The sequence below is a fragment of the Aethalodelphis obliquidens genome, unplaced genomic scaffold (assembly GCF_003676395.1).
Source record: "Aethalodelphis obliquidens isolate GAN/ISIS:26980383/991018 unplaced genomic scaffold, ASM367639v1 scaffold72, whole genome shotgun sequence".
Taxonomy (NCBI): domain Eukaryota; kingdom Metazoa; phylum Chordata; class Mammalia; order Artiodactyla; family Delphinidae; genus Aethalodelphis; species Aethalodelphis obliquidens.
Window position 1 is genome coordinate 2,838,641 of NW_020838016.1, and position 26,368 is coordinate 2,865,008.

At 47.6% G+C, this 26,368-nt stretch overlaps 1 protein-coding gene across 1 annotated transcript in view; it reads left to right on the forward strand.

Moving 5' to 3' along the window:
- Positions 1 to 26,368, forward strand: part of EPHB1 (EPH receptor B1) — a 428,352-nt gene that overhangs the window by 302,117 nt on the left and 99,867 nt on the right. Inside the window, exon 5 of the mRNA XM_027091661.1 lies at positions 7,339 to 7,674. Within this exon, the coding sequence (XP_026947462.1) occupies positions 7,339 to 7,674 (336 nt within the window). The remainder of the gene's footprint in view (positions 1 to 7,338; positions 7,675 to 26,368) is intronic.

Below are 26,368 nucleotides of genomic sequence, written 5' to 3' on the forward strand. Positions count from 1 at the left end.
CAGCAAGTGAAGGAATGGTGGAAGAGGAATTGGTGTCTCAGGAGGGAAAGAGAAATGGAGAGAGAGAGAGAGAGAGAGAGAGAGAGAGAGAGAGAGCTGAACTTAGTCTGAAGAGTATCAAAGCTACACGTGGCAGCCAGAGAGAATAAAGAGATGTTCTTTGTTTTGACATTGTTTTCAATAAACAAGTTACCAAAGAAGGAACCACAGCTGAACATGAAGTTGACCTCATGTTTATTTGGTAACTCTACAGCCTTTCTGACATTCACAAACTTTCCCCTTTTTGGCTTATGTTACCCTCCAACCCATCCTGCTTTCAGCCCTGTATGCTGTATTGAGGGCAAAGGCGTAACCACCAGCCTGACTTAGTTTCCTGCATACTTTGCCTATATATAAAACCTCTTCAGACCTTCATAGCCCCCATTTCCATGTCTGCCTCTTCTCCCTGATTCCTATCTATTTCTCTATAAAATCTCAAAGACCTTTATTCTTCCCTAGGAAGACTTCCAATCACTCAGACATGGTTCCTTAAAGTAGCTATGTCACAGTGAGCAGTGAGTAAAGAGATGTCCTGATAGTACTATCACTTTTGATAACCAGTCCTGGACCGCTCCTCACATGTCTTCCTTGCCCCTCACAACACACTTTTTTTTGCCATCCCTATCCCTGATATTATTTTCTGATCTCCCTTTCTCTCCTTTTTAATCCTCAGCCCACATTAAAATATGCAAACCACATATTTCCAAACTAAAATCTTGACTCTTCTTAGCCATGAGAACACTGTTTCTGCATTCAAGAGTCTTGAGTATCAAATGTCCTTTTTGGCTCATTCACAAATCCTATCTCAACCCTTTCTCCTAAAGGAAGATTGCATAGAGAACACAGTTTGCTGTAGGAGTATAAAGGTGGGGTTTCCCTGCCAGGAGGAAGGAGAATAAGCAAGACCGGATACTGGTCAAAGCCAGACAGCCTCTCAGAAGGCCAGAAAGCAGGTGTATAGATGTACACAGAGGTTCTGAGCCCAGGAGGTAAAAAGAGCTGGAACCATTCTGGAGACACAGCCCTATACTCAAGACTAGGGCTCTACCTAGGATGTGCTTGCAAGAGTTAGGTGTCCCAGAGGGTATAGACTAGAGCAGAAAGCCTTCAAGGTGTTTCTCCCCAAGTACAACTCCAATCTTGTAGGCAGGATGCCCAGACACCATCTCTAAAAATTTTTTTCTTCATTGATCTTATCATTCCTCAAACATCCGTTTGTAACTCTTTGTGTCTGTATCACTTGCTTTGACACTTAACTGTATGTGCCCACAATTCCCAGTACTCTGTAGGTAAGGGTTCTTGCCTCATTAATAAACATATGGGTTCCTCTTATCTTCATGGATGTCAGCATAGGTCTGGGCATCAGGGTTTCTGCTCAAGGAACAAGTGGCTGAATTAGATTAATCTTAGTTCAACGAGTGGGTCAACCAGATCATCCAATAATGACAATACTAATAATAATAGCAGCTGACATTAACTGAGTTTTTCTGGGTACCAACCATATAGCTAAACTCCTTGGACTTACTATCTCATTAAATCCTCAAAACTACCATTTTTCAGATGAGAAAATTAAGGCTTAGAAGTTCACATCCCTAAGTTTTGCCAACAAGAGAATATTTTTTTAACTTTGTTGCTGTGAACACTTAGGAGGTTTGTTGGTTGGTTTCAGAGACCTCTCAGAGTCTCTGGAAACAAGTATATGTTCAAGTACATGTTCATTTTTCTCAGGAAAATCTTCGTTGCTCTCATCAGATTCTTCAATGGGTCATGCACACAAAAGGGATGGCCTCATCTGTGGCCTTATGCAGAGCACTTCAATTCCAGCCTGCACAAGGAGCCTCCCAGGAGAGCATGGCCTCGCTGTGATTGTCACCCTCACCTGCTCCCCATGGGGAGGGGTACAAGGACACAGACCCTGGCAGCAGCAATGCACAGTTAGCTGGACACTGCCTGCTCTATACCTCGGACCAGCCAGAAATTCACATCTAAATTCTCAAGCCAGAATGTTGGCTTTATTAAGATTCCTAATAAAGAAATTGGCTTCCGGGGCTTCCCTGTCTTCAGCAGATTTTCCCTTTGATTACTCAAGAGTGCTCTTATTTCCAGCTTTATGCCTACAAATAAACTCAACTACTCTCTCCCACCCACCCTGTCTCTCGATTCTTTAAAAAAAAATCATCTGGCCTAAAGCACATTAAGAAGCAGGAGATTCTATCTCAATGTGACAACACTTGGGCTAGCCCTATGGCTCTAGAAGGATCACTTCTGCTTAACTCTTTGAAGTCCCAACGCCATCCACGCTCCATGCAGTCTGAGCCAACCTCTCAGGCACATCCTGGAAGACCCTGGAGACCCATCCCTACAACCCAGCACCCACCCTGTTCCTTCCACCCAGACAGAGGATCACAGCTCAGCAGTTTTCCCATCCTTTAAAAGGACTGAGTTTTCCTAGCCCTTTCATCAGGAAGCTTTCATCAGTAGTAACCGTGGCAACAGATCAGAGAGGCTTCAAAAAGCCTGTCTGTATGTAATTAAGAAAAACGAGGACACGGACGAGAGAGCAGGGAGTTTAGACAAGGAGACCCTGGCTCTGAGCCCTGCCAGTGTACTTCCCGAGGGCTTCTGAGGACGGAGAAAGCAGATTTTCTTCTCCCTCTGGCCTCCCTCTCCACTCCCCCTTTAAAGTTTTGGTTTGCTGGTCTCAATTGGCCTCCTTCCTGAGGATGTTGCTGGGGACCCCAGTGCTGGCCAAATACTCTCTGTGGGGGGAGGGTCCCAAACCCAGGGGATGCAGCCTGGATGGGTAGGAAATGGCCCTAGCACTTCCTCTAGGGAGATTTATTTGGAGGCCAAATCTGCTCTCTGGTTAGACTCTTTGTTCAGGCACAGGAGAGACTAGGCTGCCTACTTGCAGGAATGCATCCTTGTCATCAGGACAATGGAGCACAAACTTGAGGACAGTCATTGTTTTAGCTGCCCAGACACTGGGCCTGGCTTGCCTGGCCTGGAAGAAGCCTCGTGGGAAAAGGGACAGGAGCAAGCATTGTGGGGAGGCAATCTGAGCCTGGGGATGGCTTTATTTCCTGACACTTATTCTCACCTGGAACCGTCTCCTTTATCTCTGTGTTTCCTTTTTTCCTGTCAGTTTTTTCTCTCCATGTAAGCTCCATGGGAGTAGGAGCTTGTCTGGCTTGCTTTTTCCTATTTCCCAAGTGCCCAGAACAGTGCAAGAGTATTTATTAAAAGAGTGAGTGAGTGAACAAATGAATAAAGAATTGGGTTCTAGCCATCGTTTGTGGCCCAGACTTGGGTCACTTCCACAAGTATGTGCTGGGAGCCCAGGCACCGTGCAGGTTCTCCGAGCTCTCTGAGTCTGCTCTCCAGGGAAGGCTCTTAATGTCTGTTCCTGCTCCTTGGAAGGAAAGGATTCAGATTTATGCAGCCTTGGACTCGGCAACCACGGCTCCCACAGAGCCCTGTTCATGCCCCACAGATGCATTTGCTCTGGAGTGCAGCCATGAATGAGGGGTGGTTGCTTCATATGAAGCCTGTTTTTAAATAAACTTGAAAAATTCTTCTTGGAAACCCACTGCTTTTCTTCTTGAGTGGGAAGCAAATGAACAGACATGGAGAAAGTATTGACCAGGGTTGTTCTCCCCCAGCTGCCATGGGCACCAATGGATCAGGGACGGGGCAGCTCCTTACCTGCCACTTTATCTCACCAAAGCCTTTACCATTCAGGGGCACAAGCGGGGTCCTCCCTGCTGCTGCTGCTGCATCCTCTCTCAGCCCCACCACAGGGCATCATGTCTCATGCTGGAGAGGGGTGCACACGTGTGACCTGAAGCCTTGCACACTGCGTAGAGGTTGAAAACTGGTGGAATGGGGCCTCTTCCAGGCAAAATGCTGAGCGTAAGAATCATGGAGACTAACAAGCCACCAGCCCCTGCTCACCAGGAGGCCACAGCATGGTGAGGACATATAAGAAGAGCCCATCACAGTGCAATGGTGGATTCTGAGTTAGGCATCCAGAAATGGGCTTATGGAAGCCCAGCGCGGAGACGCATGACTCCTGGTGGAATGTGCTGGATCTGGAGGGTGAGCAGGAGTTCTTCAAGTAGATAGAAGGAAAAGAATTCCAGACAGAGGAGAAAGCACAGTGCAAAGGCTTGGCAGAAGTAAAGAGAGCTTAGTGTGCACAGGACATCACAGGAATCTTCCTGTTCGTTACAATATGAGGGTTAAGGTCCAAGGGGCCAGAGATGAGATCAAAAGCAGCAAGACCACATGGGGACCTGAAGGACTTGGAAAGGAGGGTGAACTTTTGAATAATTGGGGTTTGAGTAGAAAACAGTATGAGCGCATGTACGTTTGGAACTTACACCCTGGCAGGAGAGAATGGATAGGAGAGATGGAAAGTGATGTTAGAGAATTGTTAGGAGTCTTTGCAATAGGGCAGGAAAATTGACGAGGCCCATCACTGTGAGGCAGTGGAGATACAGAGGAAGGGAAAGCTCAGAGGAAAAGAGATAAGCGGACAGACTGTGTGTTGGGCTCCCACATGTGGTGACCACACAGGGAGTTGTCAGGAAGGTAAGGACTGAATTGTGTTCCCTGGATTTTTCAAGTAGGGGCCCCCCTGCCAAAAAAGGCAGGCATGGTGGTGGGGTGGGAGAGCAACCAGGCTGCAGCTGGCTGAGCAGGGAGAGAGGGAGGCCCAAAAGGGTGACTCCGCTTTGGGAAAGATTGGCTGGAGAGTAGATAGAGGACATGTAATATAGAGAAAGAAACACCAGGTGACCATATTTTGGTTTTAAAATGGCAATGACTGGGCTTCCCTGGTGGCGCAGTGGTTGAGAGTCTGCCTGCCAGTGCAGGGGACGTGGGTTCGTGCCCCGGTCCGGGAAGATCCCACATGCCGCGGAGTGGCTGGGCCCGTGAGCCATGGCCGCTGGGCCTGCGCGTCCGGAGCCTGTGCTCCGCCACGGGAGAGGCCACAACAGTGAGAGGCCCGCGTACCACAAAAAAAAAAAAAAAAAAAAAAATGGCAATGACTTATTCACATTTAAGGGGATAAGGTGGAGTTAGGGGAGAGGGTGAAGTTGAAGTTCAAGGGAGAGAGGAGGTAACTGAAGTGGGGAGGTCTCCAAAGGGTGGCAGGGGTGGGTGGTCACTCTCCCTGTCGGTACCTGTCTCTGCTCCTCCGCCCAAGGCTGCTTTCTGAGTGATAGCCTCAAGATATCCTAAGGATGCAGCAAGATAACATGGTTAAAGGATTTACCCCATGCCTGGCATAGAGCATGCGCTTGGTGAACGTAATTATTATGATCATGAGAAACAGCGGCCTGTGGCTGAAGCTAGGCTGTCTGCTGTAACAATGAGACAGGCAGGGATGGCACTGACCACTGGGAGCTTGTGGTCTGAGTGTCATCAGTGCAAGCAAACAGACACGTCTAAGACAGGCACCCACCGATATGACCATTTAGTGACTAGTGCAGTATGAGATGAGGCTGGCCACGACCTGTAGAAGCCCAGCTAGCGTGGTCCCAACTGCCCGCCCAGTACTAGTTGTGTGCTGATTCCCAAAGAGGTGGATGTTCATCCCTGGGCACATGGGTGGGGAATTCTTGGACACTATTTGCAAGACTTTAGTAAAAATGCTTCATGAATCCTGCCCTGTCATAAGCATGCATGACAGTCGTGCTTTAGCTCAGGCCTAATGGGTTTTATATAGTACAGTACTGATTTTCTTTCATGTTTTCATACAATCCGATTTAATATTTGCTTTCTGCTCTAGCTGCTTGCTGTTGACTGATTCAACACAGAATCCTTCCCTGGTGCCCCCCGACCTTGTTGTTATTCCCTCATTCTGTGTGTTGGCATTTGATTCCTGTCTCCAGCATGAATTGCCCTACACGTCTTCGTTCAGCTGGCGACAGTCACGTGCGTGAATTCTGAAAGCATTACTATCCAGAGCGGTGGCTCCAGCCGGCCCACCATTCGGGGGGGGCGGTGCTTCCAGGAGTGATCCATTTCCATCAGGTGGATACTGAAGATAAGAAGAGCTCAGCCTGGGAGCCAGAGGCTGTGATCTGCTCTGTTCTTGGGCAGGAGGTTCTCCAACTTAATCTCCAAATGCTCAGGACTGCGGCCGGCCATTAATTCGGCAGCATTTTTGCCCTCCTACTAGGGACCAGGCTTTCTAGAGTTTTGCAACAAGGCATTTCAGCCTTTGCCAGAGTGTGACCAGCAGCCATGGGCAGAACTTTCCAGAGGGAAGAGGCTGCCCTCCTTGAGTCCCTGTGAGCCACGCTGATTTGTAGGAGAGGCAGTCTGTTCAAATGTCCTGTTGTCCGTTCATAGATTTGACTGCCAACTCTTGGAGTGTCATATCAGAGTAAGGCCAGCTCTTCCCTTAGTAGGAAAAGATAGTTTCACTAACAGGCAGCCCAGGGCTATAGCTAAGAACGTGAGCTTTGGAATCAGGTAAATGTGGTGTCCATGCCAATTTTAGTTCTCATAGACAAAATGATCTATAGCCTGTCCCCCTTCTCAGCATCAGTTTCCCTTTCAATAAAATTGAATTAATTATTGTACCTTCCCAATAGCGTTCTTGGGGGGGGGGGGAGGCGTGTTAAATGCATGCAAAGTAGCTAGCAGAGTGTCTGGGACAAACCCCTGTGTTCTTCTAGTGTCATGGGGTCAAAAATGGTGGCTGCGTGAATTTCCTGACTTCATGCACCTAAACTTGTGCAATGTGAATATTCATCTCTCCAGGTCTTCTGGCAGCCCATCCTACAGAAAAACACTCCCAATGCCATGCACACACCACATAGATCCCAGATTGTATGAGATTTTATGCAGGATGCCTGGATATGTTGGGTCTTATGAGGGGTCACTCCTATCCCTCAACCCTTGAGCTCTACACCAATTAAGAAAAGACAAGGAATCCAATAAGAGTCCAATATACATACATGTTATTGATACTAAAGTTGCCTGGAGGATGCAGCTTGGTCCTTCGAACAGAAGGGCTTGTACCCAAGTCCTCCATCCTCCTCTCCCTTGGCACACATGATTCAAAGAAGGAAAACCCCAGTGGGGATGACTAAAAGGGGAGTGGGAGACAGGTTGTCATCTCTGTCATTTTTTCTCAGAATGGATTGAGGCATGGAGATTTGGGGCTGAGGGAGGAGAAGGGATGTGTGTATGTGATGAGAGTAGGAACACACCAAAGACAAATGGAGAGATGCTGGGGAAACTTCTATCCAACCTCACTGTCCTTTCGTTGTCTCCCTATAGGTGTGCCATCAGGTCCCCGCAATGTCATATCCATCGTCAATGAGACATCCATCATTTTGGAGTGGCACCCTCCTCGGGAGACGGGTGGGCGGGATGATGTCACCTACAACATCATCTGTAAGAAGTGCCGGGCAGACCGCCGGAGCTGCTCCCGCTGCGATGACAACGTAGAGTTCGTGCCCAGGCAGCTGGGCCTGACTGAGTGCCGTGTCTCCATCAGCAGCCTGTGGGCCCACACCCCCTACACCTTTGACATCCAGGCCGTCAATGGGGTCTCCAGCAAAAGTCCCTTCCCCCCACAGCACGTCTCCGTCAACATCACCACAAACCAAGCTGGTAAGTCTGGAGGCATCTGTGCTCCTGTCTGTCTGTCTGCGGGGCTGGCTCTTTGCCACTTCTGTGCAGGAACAAAGCTTCGGCCACACATATCCCGTTTGTCTGCCCTCAGGCCTCCTCCCAGGAGTGAAAGTATTAGGCGATGGGCGTTTGTGGCCATGGAGGAAAAGGCTGTAGTGTTTCACCTCTGAGAATGAACTGCATTCTGAGGGGTTTTCTTGTGCCCAGTTCAAAAGCAAAGATGTACATCCAAGCCAGAGTACGACCCAGTGCTCTGCAACCAGCTGGGGCTCAACGAATGTCCTTGGAAGGGTGGATGGACAGATGGATGGTTGGGTAGGTGGGTGGATGGGCAGAAACACCGCACGATCTTGAGAACACCAGTGCGGCTTTATTAGCCAGCCCAGCGAAAGAAACTTCCCAGAAATCATGTGATAGTCAGTGCTGCCTTCATAGATTATTTTTCAATTAAACCCATGTAATTCAGCAGTACGTTCTCCTTTACAACTTGGTCAGATGAATGCTAAACTGTTATACAGACTTCAGATAGTTGGCAGTAGATCACTCCTGATGGCTGGTACATCCCTGTGGCATGCATAGCTCAGAACACATTTTCTTCTCTTCTCTTTATTTCTGTATCTTTTGCTCTTCTGACCTTTTCCTTTTATTACTTTTCACACCCCTTGCAACAATCCATTTCTTTTTATATCCATTTAACCAGTCCATTCATGCACTCACTCATTTGTTTATTTATTCACTCAATTATTGAGACAGTTATTCAGCATTTACTGTGTGCCAAGCTATGGATTAGACACTGTGAGGGATACAATGATACTCGGACACCATCGTTCCTCCCGTGAAACTCAATCACTGAAGAATCTCCAGGACATAGACACAAAGTACAGAGCTAAGTATTGTGTGCTGTAAACATGCAGTAAATACCAAAGGAGCTAGAGAGAAATGAGCAATCTCCCCCTTGAAGGGAAGGTGCAAGGCTGCAGAGGGGACATGAAGATCACGTCTACAGGCAACGATGGGGGTCGTGGGCAGTGGACCATGATCTTCCTTGGAATTATGGATTTTTCTCAATCAACAAATTCTAAAAGGACAGCTTGTTAGCAGAATAGCAGGACCCGAGCATTTCTTTTTGCTCCCTCTCCCTCCACATAACCCCCAATTCTTGACCTCTTCTATTCTTCTCCATCTTTTCCTACTCCTCCTCTCCCCATCCCGAGACTCATTCCACCTCTTTTAACACCAGGCATCTTTGATGACAGATGATTCTTGGGTTTAAGCTGTCAGAACTGAGAAGAAAAAAAGGTGTCGTCGGAGAGCATGGCTATCCAGATGGCTGCGTTGTTGCTGTGAGCGTGTGTGTGTTCGTGTGTGCGTGTTTGTATGTATGCGTATGGTCACGTGTTTACATGCATACGTGTGTAGTGAGAAAATAAGAGTGGAAGTGTGGAAGCCTCCAGCTGGTGACCACAGCCCCAGTGCCATGGAGACAAAGGTTGTGACAGCCCGTCTTACTCAAAGAGAAGAGAACGGTAATTTCTGCATCATGATGAGCACATAACATGAGCAGCCTTTGTTAGCAGTATTTCCCTTGGAGAGTTTAAGGCAGAAAACTGGCTGAAATATTTTAGTGTCCCAGCTTCTGGGAATAATAATCCTTCCAGTCTGTCATGTTACGCTGGGCTTGGCTGTCTTTTCCCTCTCTCTAAGCATGTGTGAACAAACCTGCCACTTATATTGGTTTGCTTTGATTTCTGCCCCTCCCTTCCCTTCCCCTGCTATTCCCGAACCTGCCCATCTGCTTGTCTTGCCATCTGCACCTTCTCAGGCTGCCGTGGAGCTGAGGGACCAGGGCTTCTACAAGGGACCCTGCGTTACCAATATTCAAAATATTTATTTCTGTCGTTACCCGTTGGCCCCTCCAGGAACATTTCTCATGCCCTTTGTTCGCCCTCTCATGGGCCCTTTATTTTTAACCTTCCCTGATTTTGTAGTCCCAGCCCCATTGTCACTGTCCAATCTATGATTTCTCTTTGGAAATTCTGGAATTTGGGTGTCAGAAAAGTTTACAATCAACAAGGTAAGGTTGCAAGTGCTTCTTGGTGGCATATGGTTATTATAAAATAAAGGTCAAGTTAACCAGTGGTTTCTCATCCGTGGGCTGTGGGGCTCTGAGGAGCACGGTGCTGTTTGGTGAGTCCACATGTGAATGCAAGTTACTTTCCACAAACAGATATTTGTTTAAACAGATGAGAAGTTTCAAAATAAACACTTGAGCCTGTACCTCTGCAAGAAGAGTTTAGAAACATGAATGGAAGCCCCAGATTTTATAAGGGATGAAAGAGAGACTAAATAACAGGCATCAGAAAATCCCTAGTGACTCACTCAGATCCATTAAGAGACAAGGTGGATGAACCCCTGTATCACCAAGAAGTCATGATATGCCTGTCCCCTTTCCAGAGCAGCCCTGGGCTCTTCCACTCTGGGCAAGATCCAGGTCAGCCTTCCCCCTTGGACCTCCAGGTATGGTGCGACCCTTGTCAGTACCTGTGGCCACATTTGTCCTACTGTTTGTGTCATGAGTAGGTAGACGGCAGGTAAAGAAGTTGACCAAGAGCCGTCCTGGAATCAATCATTAAATCAACTGTTAAGTGTTTACTGCGTATATATTCCCTGCCTGGAACAGCCCAAACTGAAATGGTGGGGGGACTATTGAGTGGGTCCTGATTGAGTAATAGTTATTATTCATAGTTTGTGTCTCTTTTGAGTTGACAAACAATTTTGGAATATACAGACTCATTTGATCTTCATAATTACCCTGTGACTTGTACATTATTGTTCCCATTTTTCCTATAAGGAAGCAGAGACTTGAAGGGCTTGGGAAATCTGGGATTAGAAGGAGGGTCGGCAGGGCATCCGTTCTGTTTCTCTCTTCTGTTTCCTGCCCTAAAAGGTGGGCAGTCCCTCTGGGCTCCCCATATCATAGCCTCCAAGCACAGAGGGGTTCTTCAGAGACAGCCAGTGCCATCCGGCTGAGTGGATAGCATCTCAGTGTGCAGGCTGATTACCCTTCCACAATTTTCTCTGTGACGCTGAGCCATGAAAGGCTTCCCCCTGCCTCTGGGTGGAAATGGGAGATAGGCGTGTGTTTGTTGAGGGGTACAAGTTGTTCCAAGGTGAACTGGATCCTGACAATGGATATCAGGGTCACATGAGAGAAGGGTTTGGACAAGTTGTCTGCCAAGGGTTTGGGGCTTGATCTGAATGTGAGAATCTATTTTGGGAGGCTGCTCACTGCTCTGGGCTGGTTCCTCCTTTGTTTAGGAGCTATGGACAGCATCTGTGGCTGGGTGTGCCATTCTTACTGTCCAGTAGAGGCAGGATTGTCATGCTCTCCTTCCTTGGGGCTGCCCAGATGTGCCACGTTGGTGCTGCATCGTGTTGCTCTCATGAGCCCTGCCCAGCGGAGGCAGGCAGCTCATCTTAGCTGATTTAGCTACCTGACAAAAAGAGTCATGGTTGGTATCAGTCTATCAGAGAAAGTCACCAGTAGGCTTCTCTTTCTTTTTTTTTTTTTAACATCTTTATTGGGGTACAATTGCTCCACAATGGTGTGTTATTTTCTGCTTTATAACAAAGTGAATCAGCTATACATATACATATATCCCCATATCCCCTCCCTCTTGCATTTCCCTCCCACCCTCCCTGTCCCAGACCTCTAGGTGGTCACAAAGCCAGTAGGCTTCTCTTGACCCTAGGGTTTTGATCTAAGGAGATTTTGTAGTCATCTTTTGGTCCATTGGATACATATTAGGTACAGTTCTTCCCTCGGAACCAGCATGACTGGGGGACACCACAGGGTCTGTGGCATCCTGAGATCCAACAAGCCTTCATTTCCTTCTGTGATGACCCCAGTCAAGTATATATACTCAAGGATCTTGTATCGCTCGGAGAGTATCAGGATGGGATTCTCATGCAGCCCATAGGCTGAGGCAGAGGACTACCATTTTTGAGCACCTCCAGTGTGCCAAGCCCCTACCAAGTTCTTTACAAAACTGATGTGGGTCATATGAAGAAACCGAGGTCAGAATGCTTTTGGAATTTGCTCAGCATCTCACAGCCAGCAAATGATGTTTCTGGGTTTCATATTCAGGTTTGTGGCCATTTTATCCTCAGACTGATCAAAAGTTGCATTATGGTGAGCTGTGTAGCTTGTAAGCTCCCTCTAAGCTATGGCCACGTAGCTGGGCCACTTTAGGTGTCAAAAAAATGTCCATCACCTTTGGTCAGGGTTGGTCATGAATTATGCAAGCTCAGATTTACGTGAGGTCTTTAGGGATGCAGCCTGGAGCTGAATACAGCTGCCTTGAGTTTAAACTAGGCCAGATCAGGTGGAACTCTCTCTGTTCCAGTGGCCAAGCGATCTGCAGAGAGGTTGTTATCACCAGTAACTTCTGCGATCACTCTCCGGCACCTGGCCCCAGGTTCAGACTGATGGCCGGATCACCTGGCTGTCAGAGAGAATTAAAGTGAATGACAAACTTGACTTCTCTTTTCTGCCAACTAGACTCTGAGTGTCAGAGTTGGGGAAGACAACCTCAGAGGAAATCTTGGAAAAAATACATAAGTCAAATCAGACCAGCACATCTATAAAATCAACTTGTAGTGTGGTCAAATAAAGTCAGTAAATTTGGGAGCATCTGAGCCAGAGAGAACACACTCAAAGACCCATGAGGCCAGGCAGGTAATGGCAGGAGCGACACGGAGCCAGGAGTCACACGAGAGGGTGCGGTGGGGACTATATAGGGAGTTGAAGAGAAGAACAGGGGCAGCCCCTACTCAGCTCCAGCAAGTGGCATCATACCCAGCGCTGCCAGATGTTATAAGCTGAAAATCCACATTAAAAATGTTGACAACTAATTAGAAACTTTTAAAACACTTGAGAGGCAAGCAAATCCAATTCTGGATTTGGCCTTTTGGCTGTGGCTTGCAGCCTCTGATTCAGAGGGCTAATCTGACTTACCCAGGCTTGAAGGGTGAGTGTGCTGTGTGGTACCATCTCATCCCCCCTCGGGGCAGTCACCTTCCCTGACTCCTGGGCTCATGGTGACAGCCGTGCAGTGGGGAGGGGAGACGTGGGGTTGGCCCCTCTCTCTGCTCCTCACATGACTCATGCAAGTTCATTGAATTGCCGTGATCCCTCCTTTCTCCACAGTAAGATGGGAGGACTGGCACCTGCTTCCTAGTGCTGTGTGACAAGCAAATGAGACAGAGGAGAGAAAATCACTTTGCAAACCGTGTGATGGACTGGGAGATGAGCATAATTTCTGAGAATATGTCCTGAGCCAGACAGCAATTTGCTGGGCTTTTTTTTCCCCCCTAGGCTGTTTCCTTCCAAGGCCCCTGGTCCCTTTGTTTGGGACTGATGTCATCTAGATCAGATAAATGACAGATATTGGTTTGGCCACTCTTCAAGGAAGGAGTAGGCACCAGAAAGGGGAGCAGTGAAATCTGTGTTCCAGGGGGTTAATGAAGACGGCAGGGAAGGAACAGAACCTGTATACCCGACATAGGCTCAACCTGCCGCTCAGAGGAGCCTGACTGTCTTTCCTCATCATGTGTTTGGAGATGCAGCACTTTTCCCTTCCCTGTATGATGCATCAGCAGCATTTATATTGCGCACAGTTCATGTATGGCCTGTGGTGCCAACTGCATGTGAAACACTAACATATACACTGTGCCCACAACACAGACACAAGCCGTTACTTAATTTTATTTAAAAAATACTACACTACTCTGTCAGTCATCACAAGCCCCTATAGTTTGCCCATTTTTAAGGCATTTTCAAAGTTCCTAGACAATTAAACTCACTCAGAGATGCTACTTTTCCCACACATGAATTACCCAGCCCACCAATTCCTCTGAACACATCACCTAATTTGCATTATTCCTTGGTTAAGTATAGTATTTGCATGCATAAAGAATAATCTTTGAATATGAAAAGGACTTTTATGATATTGCAATATATTGAGCTCTTTGGAGGGAAGATATTATGTAAATCTCAAAATTAAATATTAAAACAATATTACACTGCTGCCTGTAAAAATTTAGAGTGTTAAGGTCCATATGCTGAATCTAGTCCATTTTTAAGGGCTGGTTTCACTGGAAATTAACAGGTGAAATTTGTTCCAGAGCAGAGAAAAAGATTGAGTCAGAACATCAAAAAGATGGGAATGACTTTAAGGAAAACTTTCACTGAACTTAATAAGGAAAAGTTAAAAACAAACTTAAGTCAATGACAATTTCACTGTTCTTAATTCAATTTCGTAGTTCATTTTATTGCTTTCTTCTCATTGTTAATCTCCAAAAGGCTGTTTTTATTGTTTCTTAAGTCCTGGCATTGAGGAGGAACTTCCAAGTGGCCTCAGAAAGGTCCTGCCATCTGCAAACAGGGGTTGTTGTCTCTTGAGTGGAACAGGTCACCACATAGCATTGCCCTTGACCAAAGTCATGGCCTTCCACTCCCAGCAGCCTTGGGTTCTCCGCTAGGTGGTGAGGTCTGCAGAGAATCAGACTTTCCAACCTACCCCACTGTCATGAGGGAGGGACCCACAGCACTAGGCATAGAACCTTGATAAATATTTGCCAGGCTCCTTTAATCCCTACATATAAGCTTTGGTATATAAATGTTTGGTTGATGTGTAGTGATCAGAATATATCCTGGTGGTCCACGGGTGGGCAGGTGCTCCCTCCATGTCAGCCAGGGGACAAGGTATCTTCCTCTCCTTTGGCTCTTAGAAGGAAAACTTAAGGGGATGACCTTAGGATGTTACCAGAAGCCCTGATGTACTCAGAGGAAAACAGTGAGATTCAAAGGGGGGTTTGTTTAAGCGCATTAACTTTGGAAATGCATTCATTCATTCACCACAATCTTTGTGACTGCCTTCCACATGCTGACTCCTTGGCTTCTGCTTCTAGGGGCTCCCATTCACTTACTCAACAGATATTTATTGATGTCTTCTGTGTGTCATTCACGGCTCCAGGCCTGAGGAACACAGGAGCAAACAGCACAGACAAGCGTCTGTGCCTTGGGGAGCTCCCATTCTGATCCCCAGCACTCATTGAGACTGGGCTCAGATGCCTAGAAAGTCACCAAGGGGGATCTCAGCCGGGCTATGGGTACCACAGCCCACTGAGGTGCTAGCTCTCACTTTGCAAAAGTTAGGATATGATCACATGCCATTGCTAGAAAGCATTTCAATCCGAGGAGGTTGTTGCTATACAGTGACAGTACAGGGTGGGATATCTTATTACTTACTATCTGACCAATTTGAACTTCTTGCGGACAGATTTCACATGCTGGGCCACGCAGTGGTTGGGCGTAGGAAAGCTCCCTGTTCCAGGTCCTGAGCAGTGCCTAAGATGCTGCTAAAAGCTGGAGAACAGCTGTGTGGCTCTGAGGATGACTAGAGGGCCCCACGGGCCCCAGGGACCTATTTGCTCATTTTACTACCTCTTGGGCACTCTAAATACACGGCTTGTTCAGTGAAAATGGGACTGCCAGGCAGTGAGATGTAGTAAGTTCCTTCCCCTGTTCAAAGTCCAAATGAGATTGTTATCGCCCTCATTACAGAGGGAGGCTCTAGTTGGATTACGAGATAGTTTCTGTTCGCCTTGTGGCCAAGGCACAGGGGGCAGGAGGGAGGAGGAGACTGGTGATGAGTCTGTCCTCGCTCCTCTGGCAAATGTCAGTTCCAGGAGAGCATGCCCTCTATCCACCTGAGTGGCTACTGTTCCCCAGTGTCTAGCTAGGTGCTATTATTCCTCTAATGACAGCATTTGAGAAATGTTCATTGAATGATTTAATAAATTATCAAATAAATGTATGAATGGATGCCTCGATCCTTCTTAAACTCATCTCAGACATCAGCAAATGGTGTGGCTTTAGCTTTCTCTGTGATCTTTCCTTCCTCCGGCATCTCTGTGCGGGCACTGTGATTGCAGTTAAGACCCCACATTCTCCCAGATGTTGGTGAGACCTGGACTTCCCGGGTGCACTGTCCTCCCAAAACACGGCCCTGCAGGAGACACTCTGCTATGCCCAGGCTGGGCTGCCCCCTCCCGCATAGGCAGGGCCCCAGCTGCTACAGCAGGCACCAGTGGGGGTGTCGGGTTGGCAATTCCGACGCTGCTGTCCATCCACCTGCACGCCAACTCTGCGCCTATCATTTTCACAGCACCATCCATGTTAAACAGGCAGGAGCACCAGGGGTTTTTGAATGCAGCAATTAACAAAACAGTAATCAAGCTAAGTGTTTAATTTCAGAAAATTAACATCTTCTCTGAGCGGATGTAAAAGATGAGGAAAAAAGGCACATTAAATGTTCTGGGTAAATAAAGGCAAAGCCGGACTACAAATATTTTCCAGTGCAAGTGGGACTTTTTGCCAACCCTCCAGGCCCTGGGATCAGTTTCCTTCTGAGAGCTGAGCCGCAGCACAACCTCAGCTATAGAAATGAGCCCTGGGGATTTGAAGTGTGTGTGTCTCTCTTTTGCTTCCTTTCTTTTTCTTTTCTTTTCTTTTCTTTTCTTTCCTTTCCTTTTCTTTTCTTTTCTTTCCTTTCCTTTTCTTTTCTTTCTTCCTTTCCTTCCTTCCTTCCTTCCTTCCTTCCTTTCCTTCCTTCCTTCCTTCCCTTCCTTTCTTCCTTCCTTCCTTCCTTTCTTTCTTTCTTTCTTTCTTTCTTTCTTTCTTTCTTTCTTTCTTTCTTGACAGAACAAATGCTTTATGTATCCAGAAGACCTCAGGGGAAGAAGCATGCCTCTGTGAGCCCGTCTGCCCCATAGAAACCCCTGATGTGTTTCTTGTCCTTCTCTGAGCAGTACTAGTTATAAGGATGGTGCATGAGTTCTTGAATGTGTAGGAGTTTTTTGTGTGCATGGGCCATATGTCTCCTGATAGACTGAGGGCTCCCGAGGGAAAACACCAGGTCTCACTGCTCCAGTAACCCTTGCACCTCAGTGCAGTGTCCTATGTGTCCCAGGAAGTCCTGTTAGGCCTGACATAATGTTCACAGTCTGGTGGCACCTCATAACCCAGTGGGCTGGCATTTGTTCGCAGGAACGGGTTTGCATGTGGGTAGGGAAGCTTGTGAGGAGGTGTGTATGTGGAGGGCTGGTTGGAAACAGGGCCTCCTGGTGTCTGTTGTCTCATCTGATGCCCTAGAAGGAGTGAGGACGAGGGCAAGGAAGGAGGCTTTGCAGGAGGGTCGCCGAGGTTTGAGGCCCAAATAGGCAGCCCCCAGGCTCCTGAGGAGGAGCTGCAGCTCAGCGGGGAGGTGGGCTTGGGAAGCTGAGTGGGTGCTGCCTCGGGGAGCACAGGGGAACCGTGTCCCCACAGGCCCACAGCTCCCCAGGGAGGGCCCTGGAAGTCTGGCTCAGGGAGCAGGTTTCCCAGGGGGCTCTTGCAGGCAGCCGACATGGAAAACAAAGAAACCAAAGCAGGAGAATAAGCGGATGGTTTGCAGATATGTGGGAGATGTGCCGCGGGCTCCCAGAAGTGCACAGGGACCGTGGGTTCGGTTTTGCGCATGTGCAATTTGAGGAGACTTTGAGTACCCGAGCCGCGATATTATTGATGCAGTTGGACGTTCAGGCATCTATTTTCTCTGTAGGTGGGTGGTAAGCTTGGTTGCTGAGAGTGAAAGAGGAGACACTGGGCTTGAGGGGTTAAGGAGAATGAAAAAAGTTAGGCAGTCCACTCCAGAGAATGGGAGATGGAATTGACCAGAGAAATTCAGCATTTCCAGAAAGTGTTTTGAAGGCTTATTTGAAGTTGGTGATCTTTTATTTACAAAGCTGCCCATTTGCCCCGTTTTGTGGCTTTCTCAGCAGTGCCTGGCTGCTCAGAGCAGACCCTACAGGAAGAGGATGGTGGGTCTCTCGCGGGTTGAGTTTTGCTGCTTGTACCCTATGGAAAGATAAAGGCAATTCACGCCTGAGGCTTTGGGGAGTATTGTCAATTACACTATTGCAAAATGGAACCCAAGCTGGATGATGCGGGATATGAACTGGGAGAGGTCTACGCAGAGACAAAGGCGGAGAGAGCCAGATGAGGCTGCAGCAGCTGGGGGCAGTTATCAGAGGTTGCCCCAGGCAGGATGCTTGCATTCAAGAATACTTGAACGTGTGGCTTTGAAACTGGAGCACCTTCAGATGAGGCCAAGTCCAACTGTCTGGTGGGGAGGGTCAGACATGGAGGAGTAGTGGGGCTGTGAGCGTGTGCTGTTCAGGTGGGTGTCAGAGTCACCCACAGGAGGGTGAGGCTGGGATTGAGAAGAAGATAGAGATGGAAGCCCAAGGCTTCAGTGAGTCAGGGAGTGAGTGGGAAGGAGTGCCCCGCGGTCCCAGGCTCAGGGAGCAGCGGCCCGGCCGGCATGTGGACAGAGGGGGAGGTGGTGAGCAACGGTGGAGAACACAGCCTGCCTCCTGACCCTGAGATGTGCCGGGCGTAAAGTCATACATACACTGCCACGCTGGAGAGAGCTGCAGGGCGGAGGGCGTGGAGGGAGTGTTCTGGGAAGAGCCAGGTGGAGGCCATGGGGGAGTTTTGGGCTCCTGAGCAGCCGTTTTGGAGGGCCTGGGGCAGCGGTGTGTGGAGTGGTGGAGGAGGAAGGAGGCCCCGGATGTAGTGGGGACGGGGGTGCAGGGAGGGCTCCAGCTGGGCAGTGCCCTGCAGGAGGCGGGCTCTCGTCCCTGAGGCCAGAAGACTTTGACCTCCGGGCCCAGGGAGGACAGTCACAGTGGCTGCAGGCACGGCTCCCCTGCCTGGTGGCAGTGGCAGTGATGTCAGGCTTTAGGTGGTGGTGGGTGCCCTACTGAACCCCTGTGGGTGAGAGCCAGGAGTAATGGGGCACACAGGGTGTCCTCTGCTCACTCCTGTGGCTTCCCCAGTACTGCCTTCTGTGCTCAAACACTCAATAAACCAGAGCTGCCATTGCTCTGGTCCCACACAAGGAAGTCTGACGGGCCTGCCCCAGGCACCCTCAAAGCCACTCTGGGGTGCCTGCCTAGGACTGGCATCACCTGACAAGAATTCCCGTCTCTCACACACCCCTGCATAGCCTCCTGCTGCCACAGGGCACAGCATTCAGGTTTGCTCCCTTTAACTGGTGCACCTTCTGGTTTCCCCAGGAAGAAGAAGGAACAGAGGAAAAGTGCCAGGCAGGGGTGACCCAGGGGCAGAGGGGCCCTAGGAACACACTACTGAGGATGCCTCATCCTCCTGGCACAGAGCTCTGCTCACATCCACCTCTGCTGGGACCCTGATCTCTCCAAGGGATCAAGGGTCCCAGAGGGCAGCACCCACCCGTGAACGATGTGACCCTGACCACACGCCTCCACATGCTGGGCATCCTCCAGGGGCTCTGAAAATGCGGGGTGCTTGAGTGTAGGGGGAAGGGAGAGAGAGCCAGCGTCCGTCTCAGGGACAGGAGCCAGGTTGATTTGGGCTCTGCTCTAGCCTGCTGGGGACATAGGGAAACAGTTTCTCTCTCTTACCCTCAGTACTGTAATCCATAGATAGTAAGAACTGACAGAAAACTGAATAACATCAGATGTCCTTTTAAAATGTAACATTCTGGACTTCCCTGGTGGCGCAGTGGTTAAGAATCCACCTGCCAATGCAGGGGACACGGGTTCGAGCCTTGGTCCGGGAAGATCCCACATGCCGCAGAGAGACTAAGCCCACGAGCCACAACAACTGAACCCGCATACCACAACTACTGAAGCCCGTGCGCCTAGAGCCCGTGCTCCGCAAAAAGAGAAGCCACTGCAGTGAGAAGCCCACGCACCACTATGAAGAGTAGCCCCCAATCACCGCACCTAGAGAAAGCTTGCATACAGCAACGAAATTAAAAAGAAATAAATTTAAAATTTATAAAAAAAGAAATAAAATTAATTAAATAAAATTAAATTAAAAAATAAAATGTAACGTTCTGATTTCTAGACAAAGTTTTCAAACTTGAACTTGCCTCAGAATCCCCTGGAGGGCTTGTTAAGACTCAGGTGGTTGGGCCACACCTCCAGGGTTTCTGATTCAGGAGATCTGAGATGGGGCTCAAGGTAGTGGGAAGGTTCTGCCTTTCTTATCAGTTCTCAGGTGATGTTGATCTGGGAGTATGTTTTAAGAACTAGCAGCATCAGATAGATGATCCCAAGAAAGAACCCACGCCCAATCAGAGACAATATCAAAAACGAGGGCCTCTGCTGTAAACCCACAAACCCAGAGCAGCCCCCAGCCCCCAACGCCCAATGTCACAGCTTGGCTTTTAGAACAAAACCCTTAGTGGATGGACCAGTGAGGGAGGAGCCCCTCTGGGGGGGGTGGGGTTGACTCAGCCACCCAGGCTGGAAGCCCTCACTTTCTCTCCCACTCACACTTGGTTGAGCCCGTGACAAGACTCAGCCAATATTCTACAACAGCATCGAACTGATGCCGCCCACCCAGAGCAGTCCTCTGTCCCCAGGGGACTCAAGGTAGAGAAGGAGATTGGAAAGGCTTGTCAGGGCCATCTCAAGGCACAGCCCAGAGCAAAAGCAAAGAAGCCAATGTCCACACTAGGGGAAAACAATTAGAAAAATAATGAATTCTGCTTTTGTAGTCATACCCAGTCTCCAAACTAATTACTTATTTGTTTAATCTACTTTGACCAGAAGTGTTACTGCATCAAAAATATTTAATGAGTCAGGCTTCCTGATGTAAAATTCAAGCATATTTGTGCAATGAAATGAGTTTCCATCAACAGAGGCGGAACCTGTTATCTAAGCAGTACCTTCTCAACAAAGTTCTCTCCTAGAATACGGATGTCAGAAGAGACAAGATTCTTCTATGCACAGTTCATCATTTGCACAATTCATCTGTGTGCAAATTATTCTTCTTTGTCATCAGTACTATTGGGCCTGATGTCTTTACCTGACATTTAAATACAGATTTTAGTTTTTTCCTAAGGGTGTATTTCATATAAGGAAAAAGATAACCCACAGCCCTTAACTCCTCATATCCAACCTCGAGACCCATGCCTTTTAGGAACTCACGTAATTTAATCTGAGGTCTCAAGGGGCCTTTTGGAGGCTGCCTAGCAGTTTTGGATTTTTCCATGAAACCTTCAGAGTCTGGGCTGGGGAGATAGGAAATGGACCAGCCTCGGGGCTCTGGGACCCCTGCTTCTGATTCATCCAGAGCAACATTGCATTGTTCTGCTTCACACTTTATACTTCAGGGAATCTTTTCTTGGTAGAAAGGATTTTACAGCTTAAAAAGAAAAGTTAGAAAACCACTCACGTTAAGGTAACCTTTCAGTTGAAACATAGTGAGATGGGAATGGCCCCAGCCTCCCCAGTTTCTGCCTCTGCTATCTAGAAGCACTCCTGTCCCCACTGCCCTGGGACCGCTGTGTTCAGACCCACTCCGTGTTCCTTCCCAGGTACAGGCTGCAGAATCACAACCCTGCCTCCCCTCCCCCAACACCCTTCTCCTTTAAAGGCCTATGTCCATGTTTGGTGCAACTGTGTAATTTTCCGACCCCTCTTACTTCCAGCGCCTTTGGGGAAGAGCCCACAGCCATTCCAGTAAAGGCAAACTTTTACTGAACATCGATTAGGGGCTAACACAGTGGGAAGAAGCTAAAAATAGGACTTGTGCCCTAAAGAGTTTATTCCAGTGATGGAGACCAGAGACAATCACCTGGAAAGTTAGATCCCAGTGCACTGTGTCCCAAGGTGGTAATTACAGCCCCATGAGAGTTATTAAAAGTAAGGACTTTGAGTTGGGAGGAGAGAAGGGACACTTTGGTGGGCATGGTCTGCCGTGGCTAAGCCAGGGCAGTGTGTGGACTGATCAGGACCTTTGAAGGCTGGTGGGGTTATGAAGAGAGGTGGCCGTAGTGGGAGATCCCTGAAGCTGAGTTCTGCTGAGACTCAATGAGTGGAACAGTGAGATGAGAGCAGCGGGCTCCTTAGAGGGAACCATGGGAGGCACCTGGACTGGCCAGCAGCTGCCACGTTGTAAAATGTTAGGGAAGGAGTTGAGATTTTTTTTCCAATGGGGATGCCATTTTTGAGCATCAGAGGAAGTGAGTAAAATGAGCTTTGGGACAGTTAATCTGGCTGCATTATATTTTAAACTGAAGAAGCCCAGAGGTGGACAAGGGATCTGGGACAGGATATTAGGTGTAAGGCAATGCCAGTGACCAGACCAAGAGAAAGGTGGGCACAGAGCCGAGGGAACATTGTGACTCCTGGACCTGAGTCACACCATGGGATGGGTGGGCCATGCCTCAGCCCCTCCCCACAGTCACAAGCTTTCCTTGTCCTCAAGGACAAGGCACCCCATTGTTTACTTCCTAGATTACGTCCCAGAGAAACTTCAGGTCATCTCCAGATGTTACAGGAAACCATCTTCCTTCTGGAGCACTTATCACACCCACCTCCGGGAACCCGCTGTTAGCCTTCCCTTTCTCCAAGCCCATTCTTATTCATCACTCCACTCTGACTGGGTTGACATGTTTATTTATCTCCTCAAAGCTATTTACCATACGAATACCCAAGGCTTGTCACTGGATTGTGCTCTTCACATTTACCTGGGGGAACGATGCCCAGGGATTGATTTGCATCTGTGAACACTGGTGGACCCAGAAGGAGACTTTGGGCTGGTTGCCAAGTCCCCTGGGCTAGCAGACTGGATCTAGTTGGAAGAAACAATGGACCACACAGGGCACATCCTCAGAACATTTGAAAACCTCATGACATCAGGGTTAATATTCTTGTTTTACAGTTGAAGAATTTGAGGCCCAAAGTAGTTAAGTAACCTTAACCCAAGATCACGGAGTAAGCAGATGGCAGAGCCAGAATAGGAGCCCTCCTCTCTCTGCAACATCTCTAGAGCCCTGAGCACAGTCCCTCTCTATTTTTGCTAATTTCTACTTCCCTAGACTGGGGCCCTTGGCTCCTTACTATTCCTTACCACCCCCCTTGTTTTCCTCACAGCTGGGATCTATGGTGTAGATTGCAGGTGGTTAGTCCAAGGATGATTTAGCTGGGAAATGCTATTCTAGAAAGAGTAGGAGAGGTTAGCATTACCATATGATCCAGCAATTCCACTCCTCAGTATATACCCAAGAGAAATGCAAATATAGGTCCATGCAGAAACTTGTACATGGATGTTCTTAGCCGCATTATTCACAATAGTCAAAATGTGGAAACATCCCAAATGTTCATCAAATGATGGATGTTTGTCCGAGAAACAGCAATGCCCCAGATGGCTGAAGTGACGATAACACTCAGATGCTCACTGTTCTGGCTGGGGCAGCTGTATCACTCTGAGGGGTCACTGTGGGGACCTCACCCCACCCCACAAGCCTTTCCCTATGGAAGGACAGGGGCAAGCTCCCCAACCCAACCCAGCATGAGTTATTGTGAGGGAGGCAGTGGGCTGCCCTTTCCATGGGCCTCCTTGGGAAGTTCAGACAGGAAAGCCTCCTAAGTGGAGACACCATTTGTCTTCCAGGACACTTGCTAGGCTTGTTACCTGAGCCCAGGCAGAGGGGACTCAGCTGTGACCCTCACCCCTGCTCTAGGGCAGGTAAGGGGTAGCCTCACAGCAAGGCTGTCCCTGGCATGATTTCCACCTGCAGAAGCAACACTGTTTTCCCCTTTAGATGAGATTTACTGAACTCTGAAAATCCAAGTTCCATATTTTTATAGCCTCTTCAAACTTTTTTCTCCAATAGGTCAACTTAATTTTGAATGTATGTGTGTTTTGCTATTATTTTTCTTCAAAACTACTGATAATACTTTTGATGTCTTAAATAAAATATTTTAACATCATTTATTATATCCCAAAATGGATTATGGTGATAACTGTTGAAAGAATTCTTTTGACACAAAAATCAACGAAGACATTAGGAAGTAATTTTTAATAAGCAAAGATAATGCTTTAGAACTTAGTAATTGTCCTAGGAAAAAAGCATCAGTTCGTTCTCACATTTTGGAATCTGAGATGCTTAATCATTGGGGGAAAATGCCCCTATCAGATAAGGAAAACAAAATGAGTAAGAGAAAACTTTGAATATGACTGAGTCAGTAACTAAATTAAAGGGTCAAGGAGTGTCATAAACATAAACTGTATGGTCCAGGAGAACCTGAGATAGGAAATCAAGGCTCCACACATTAAGAGCCAGGGTCCAGATTTGGGGTTATTAACTTGCAGACAGATTCATGCCACCCTCCCAAGACCCAGCCTGACTCTGACAGGAGTGCAGGCCCTATGATCTCTTTTGGAGCCCTTCTTACAAATGGAGGGCTGGTGGTGGTCCACCAGGCTGCATCCGTGATGCCACTGGCAGTGACCTGTGACTAGTTTGGGCTGATACTTGTCCCATGTCACCGGTGAGTTGTTTCATAACTTACAGCTGGGGCCATCCTGTCCCTGCAATTTATCCACATCTCCCTTGTCAGTTCAGACAAGAACGTTCTGTGCACTCTCGCTGCTGTATGTGATACACTATCTTAGATCTGTCTGCTTCAAAACAATGGACTTGAGGATATGGGGAGGGGGAAGGGTAAGATGGGACAAAGTGAGAGAGTGGCATGGACATATATACACTACCAAACGTAAGGTAGAGAGCTAGTGGGAAGCAGCCGCATAGCACAGGGAGATCAGCTTGGTGCTTTGTGACCACCTAGAGGGGTGGGATAGGGAGGGTGGGAGGGAGGGAGACGCAAGAGGGAAGAGATATGGGAACATATGTATATATATAACTGATTCACTTTGTTATAAAGCAGAAGTTAACACACCATTGTAAAGCAATTATACTCCAATAAAGATGTTAAAAAAAAAAAAAAAAGCACTTTGGGAGGAAGTTCTCCCCAAAGTCTTCCTTGGTAAAAACAGAGACAAAGGACTCACTCCACCTGCATTTGCAGTTTCTTCATCCCTAAGCCCTTTGACCTTTGGCGTTTAAGTCTCTTTCTGCTTCTGACACATTTAAAGGGCTTCTTATTATTGGCTGTGAACAATACCGGTGTGTGACTTTTACACACTCCTGGTTTTGATTCTGGTTGAACGCTCAAACAGATTTTCCTCAGTGCCTGACAGGACACTTGTCATTGCTTCTCCACTGTCCTCTTTGGATTCTGGTTTCCTGTTGGGCCAGCCTCTTTATTTTGCTGAAAAGAAGTGCAGGGCAATTTTGATTATGTTTGGATTTTTTGAGCACCGCCTCTTTAGGCCAAACAAATCTTTCTTTCTTTCATTTTAAAACGTTTTTGAAGTACAGTTGATTTACAATGTTGCGTTAATTTCTGCTGTACAGCAAAGTGACTCAGTTATACATACATATATTATTTTCATATATATTCTTTCATATTCATATATATATTTCTTACATATTCTTTTCATATATATATTCTTTTTCATATTCTTTTCCATTATGGTTTATCACAGGATATTAAATATAGTTGCCCTGTGCTATACAGTAGAACCTTGTTGTTTATCCATCCTATGTGAATACTTTGCTAATCCCAAACTCCCAGTCCAACCCTCCCCTTCCCTCCCTCCCCCTTGGCAACCACCAGTGTGGTCTCTATGTCTGCAAACACATCTTTCTTGATCCTTCAGTACCTTCTTTCCAAATAGCCCCTAAACTAATCCTTTGTCCGTACTTTTTCTAAAGAAAGGTCTATATTTGCTTATTTGCTGAAGTTTAATAATTTTCATTTCCTTCTCTCTGTAAAATGTTTAATTTAGTCAAAAACATTCTGTGTGCTTGTGAGGGAGAGACTCTTTCAAGCATTCAGTGAAACTGTCCCTTCATCTTAGGACGCAGGTTGGTTTATGGAGAAAAGACAGCTGGCCAGGACATACTGTTCAAACTACTGTATTCAGGGGTCCCAGGGGCTGCTGCTTTGAATTAATTTTCCCTTCCTGTCTTAGTCTGCCTTAGTTTTGCTAAAAGAAGTTGGTGTTTGAGTGGATACCTGAGCTCTTTTTTATTTTGTTTTGTCTGAAGGTTTTATTGCATGTGAAACACCAGATTTAGAGGTGGCATTTGCACTTGGAGAAGGAAAAAAAGCATTTGTCACCGTAGGTGATCACTGATGGCAGAGTACCAAATGTAAGCTGTTCTGATCTTCAGGGAGGAGGCGTGATACTTTCTTACTTTCTCCCCTGTGCAAAATCCCATCTCAGTTAAAAGGTAAGACATTTAGAGTGACCTGTGTGAGAATAGATGGCCTGCCAGGGGGCCCGTGACGGTGGTATCATCACCATAAATCTGAGAAATGCTGGCGGAGGTGACTGTCACCCTCCGGCAGCTTCTCCTGGATCTGTGTGCTACTGCTGGCCTGCTGGGAGGTCCTTGCCACCTGTATAACAGGGACACTCCTCTCAGTGGATTTGACTATCCATTGCGTCTGGATCACCTTACCTCTTTGCCAGTTGACCCCAAATGGGACCTTCAAGCAAGGGCTGTGACTTTCTTACTTGTCCTTCTGTCTTGAGTGATTAGAGCAGGGGCATGGCACAATGGTTGGCATATATGCTGAGTTTTGAATGATGGCTTTCCAGGGATTAGGAGCAAAATAAAGAACCAAGCCCATCAAAAATCCTCAGGCCATTGGGATT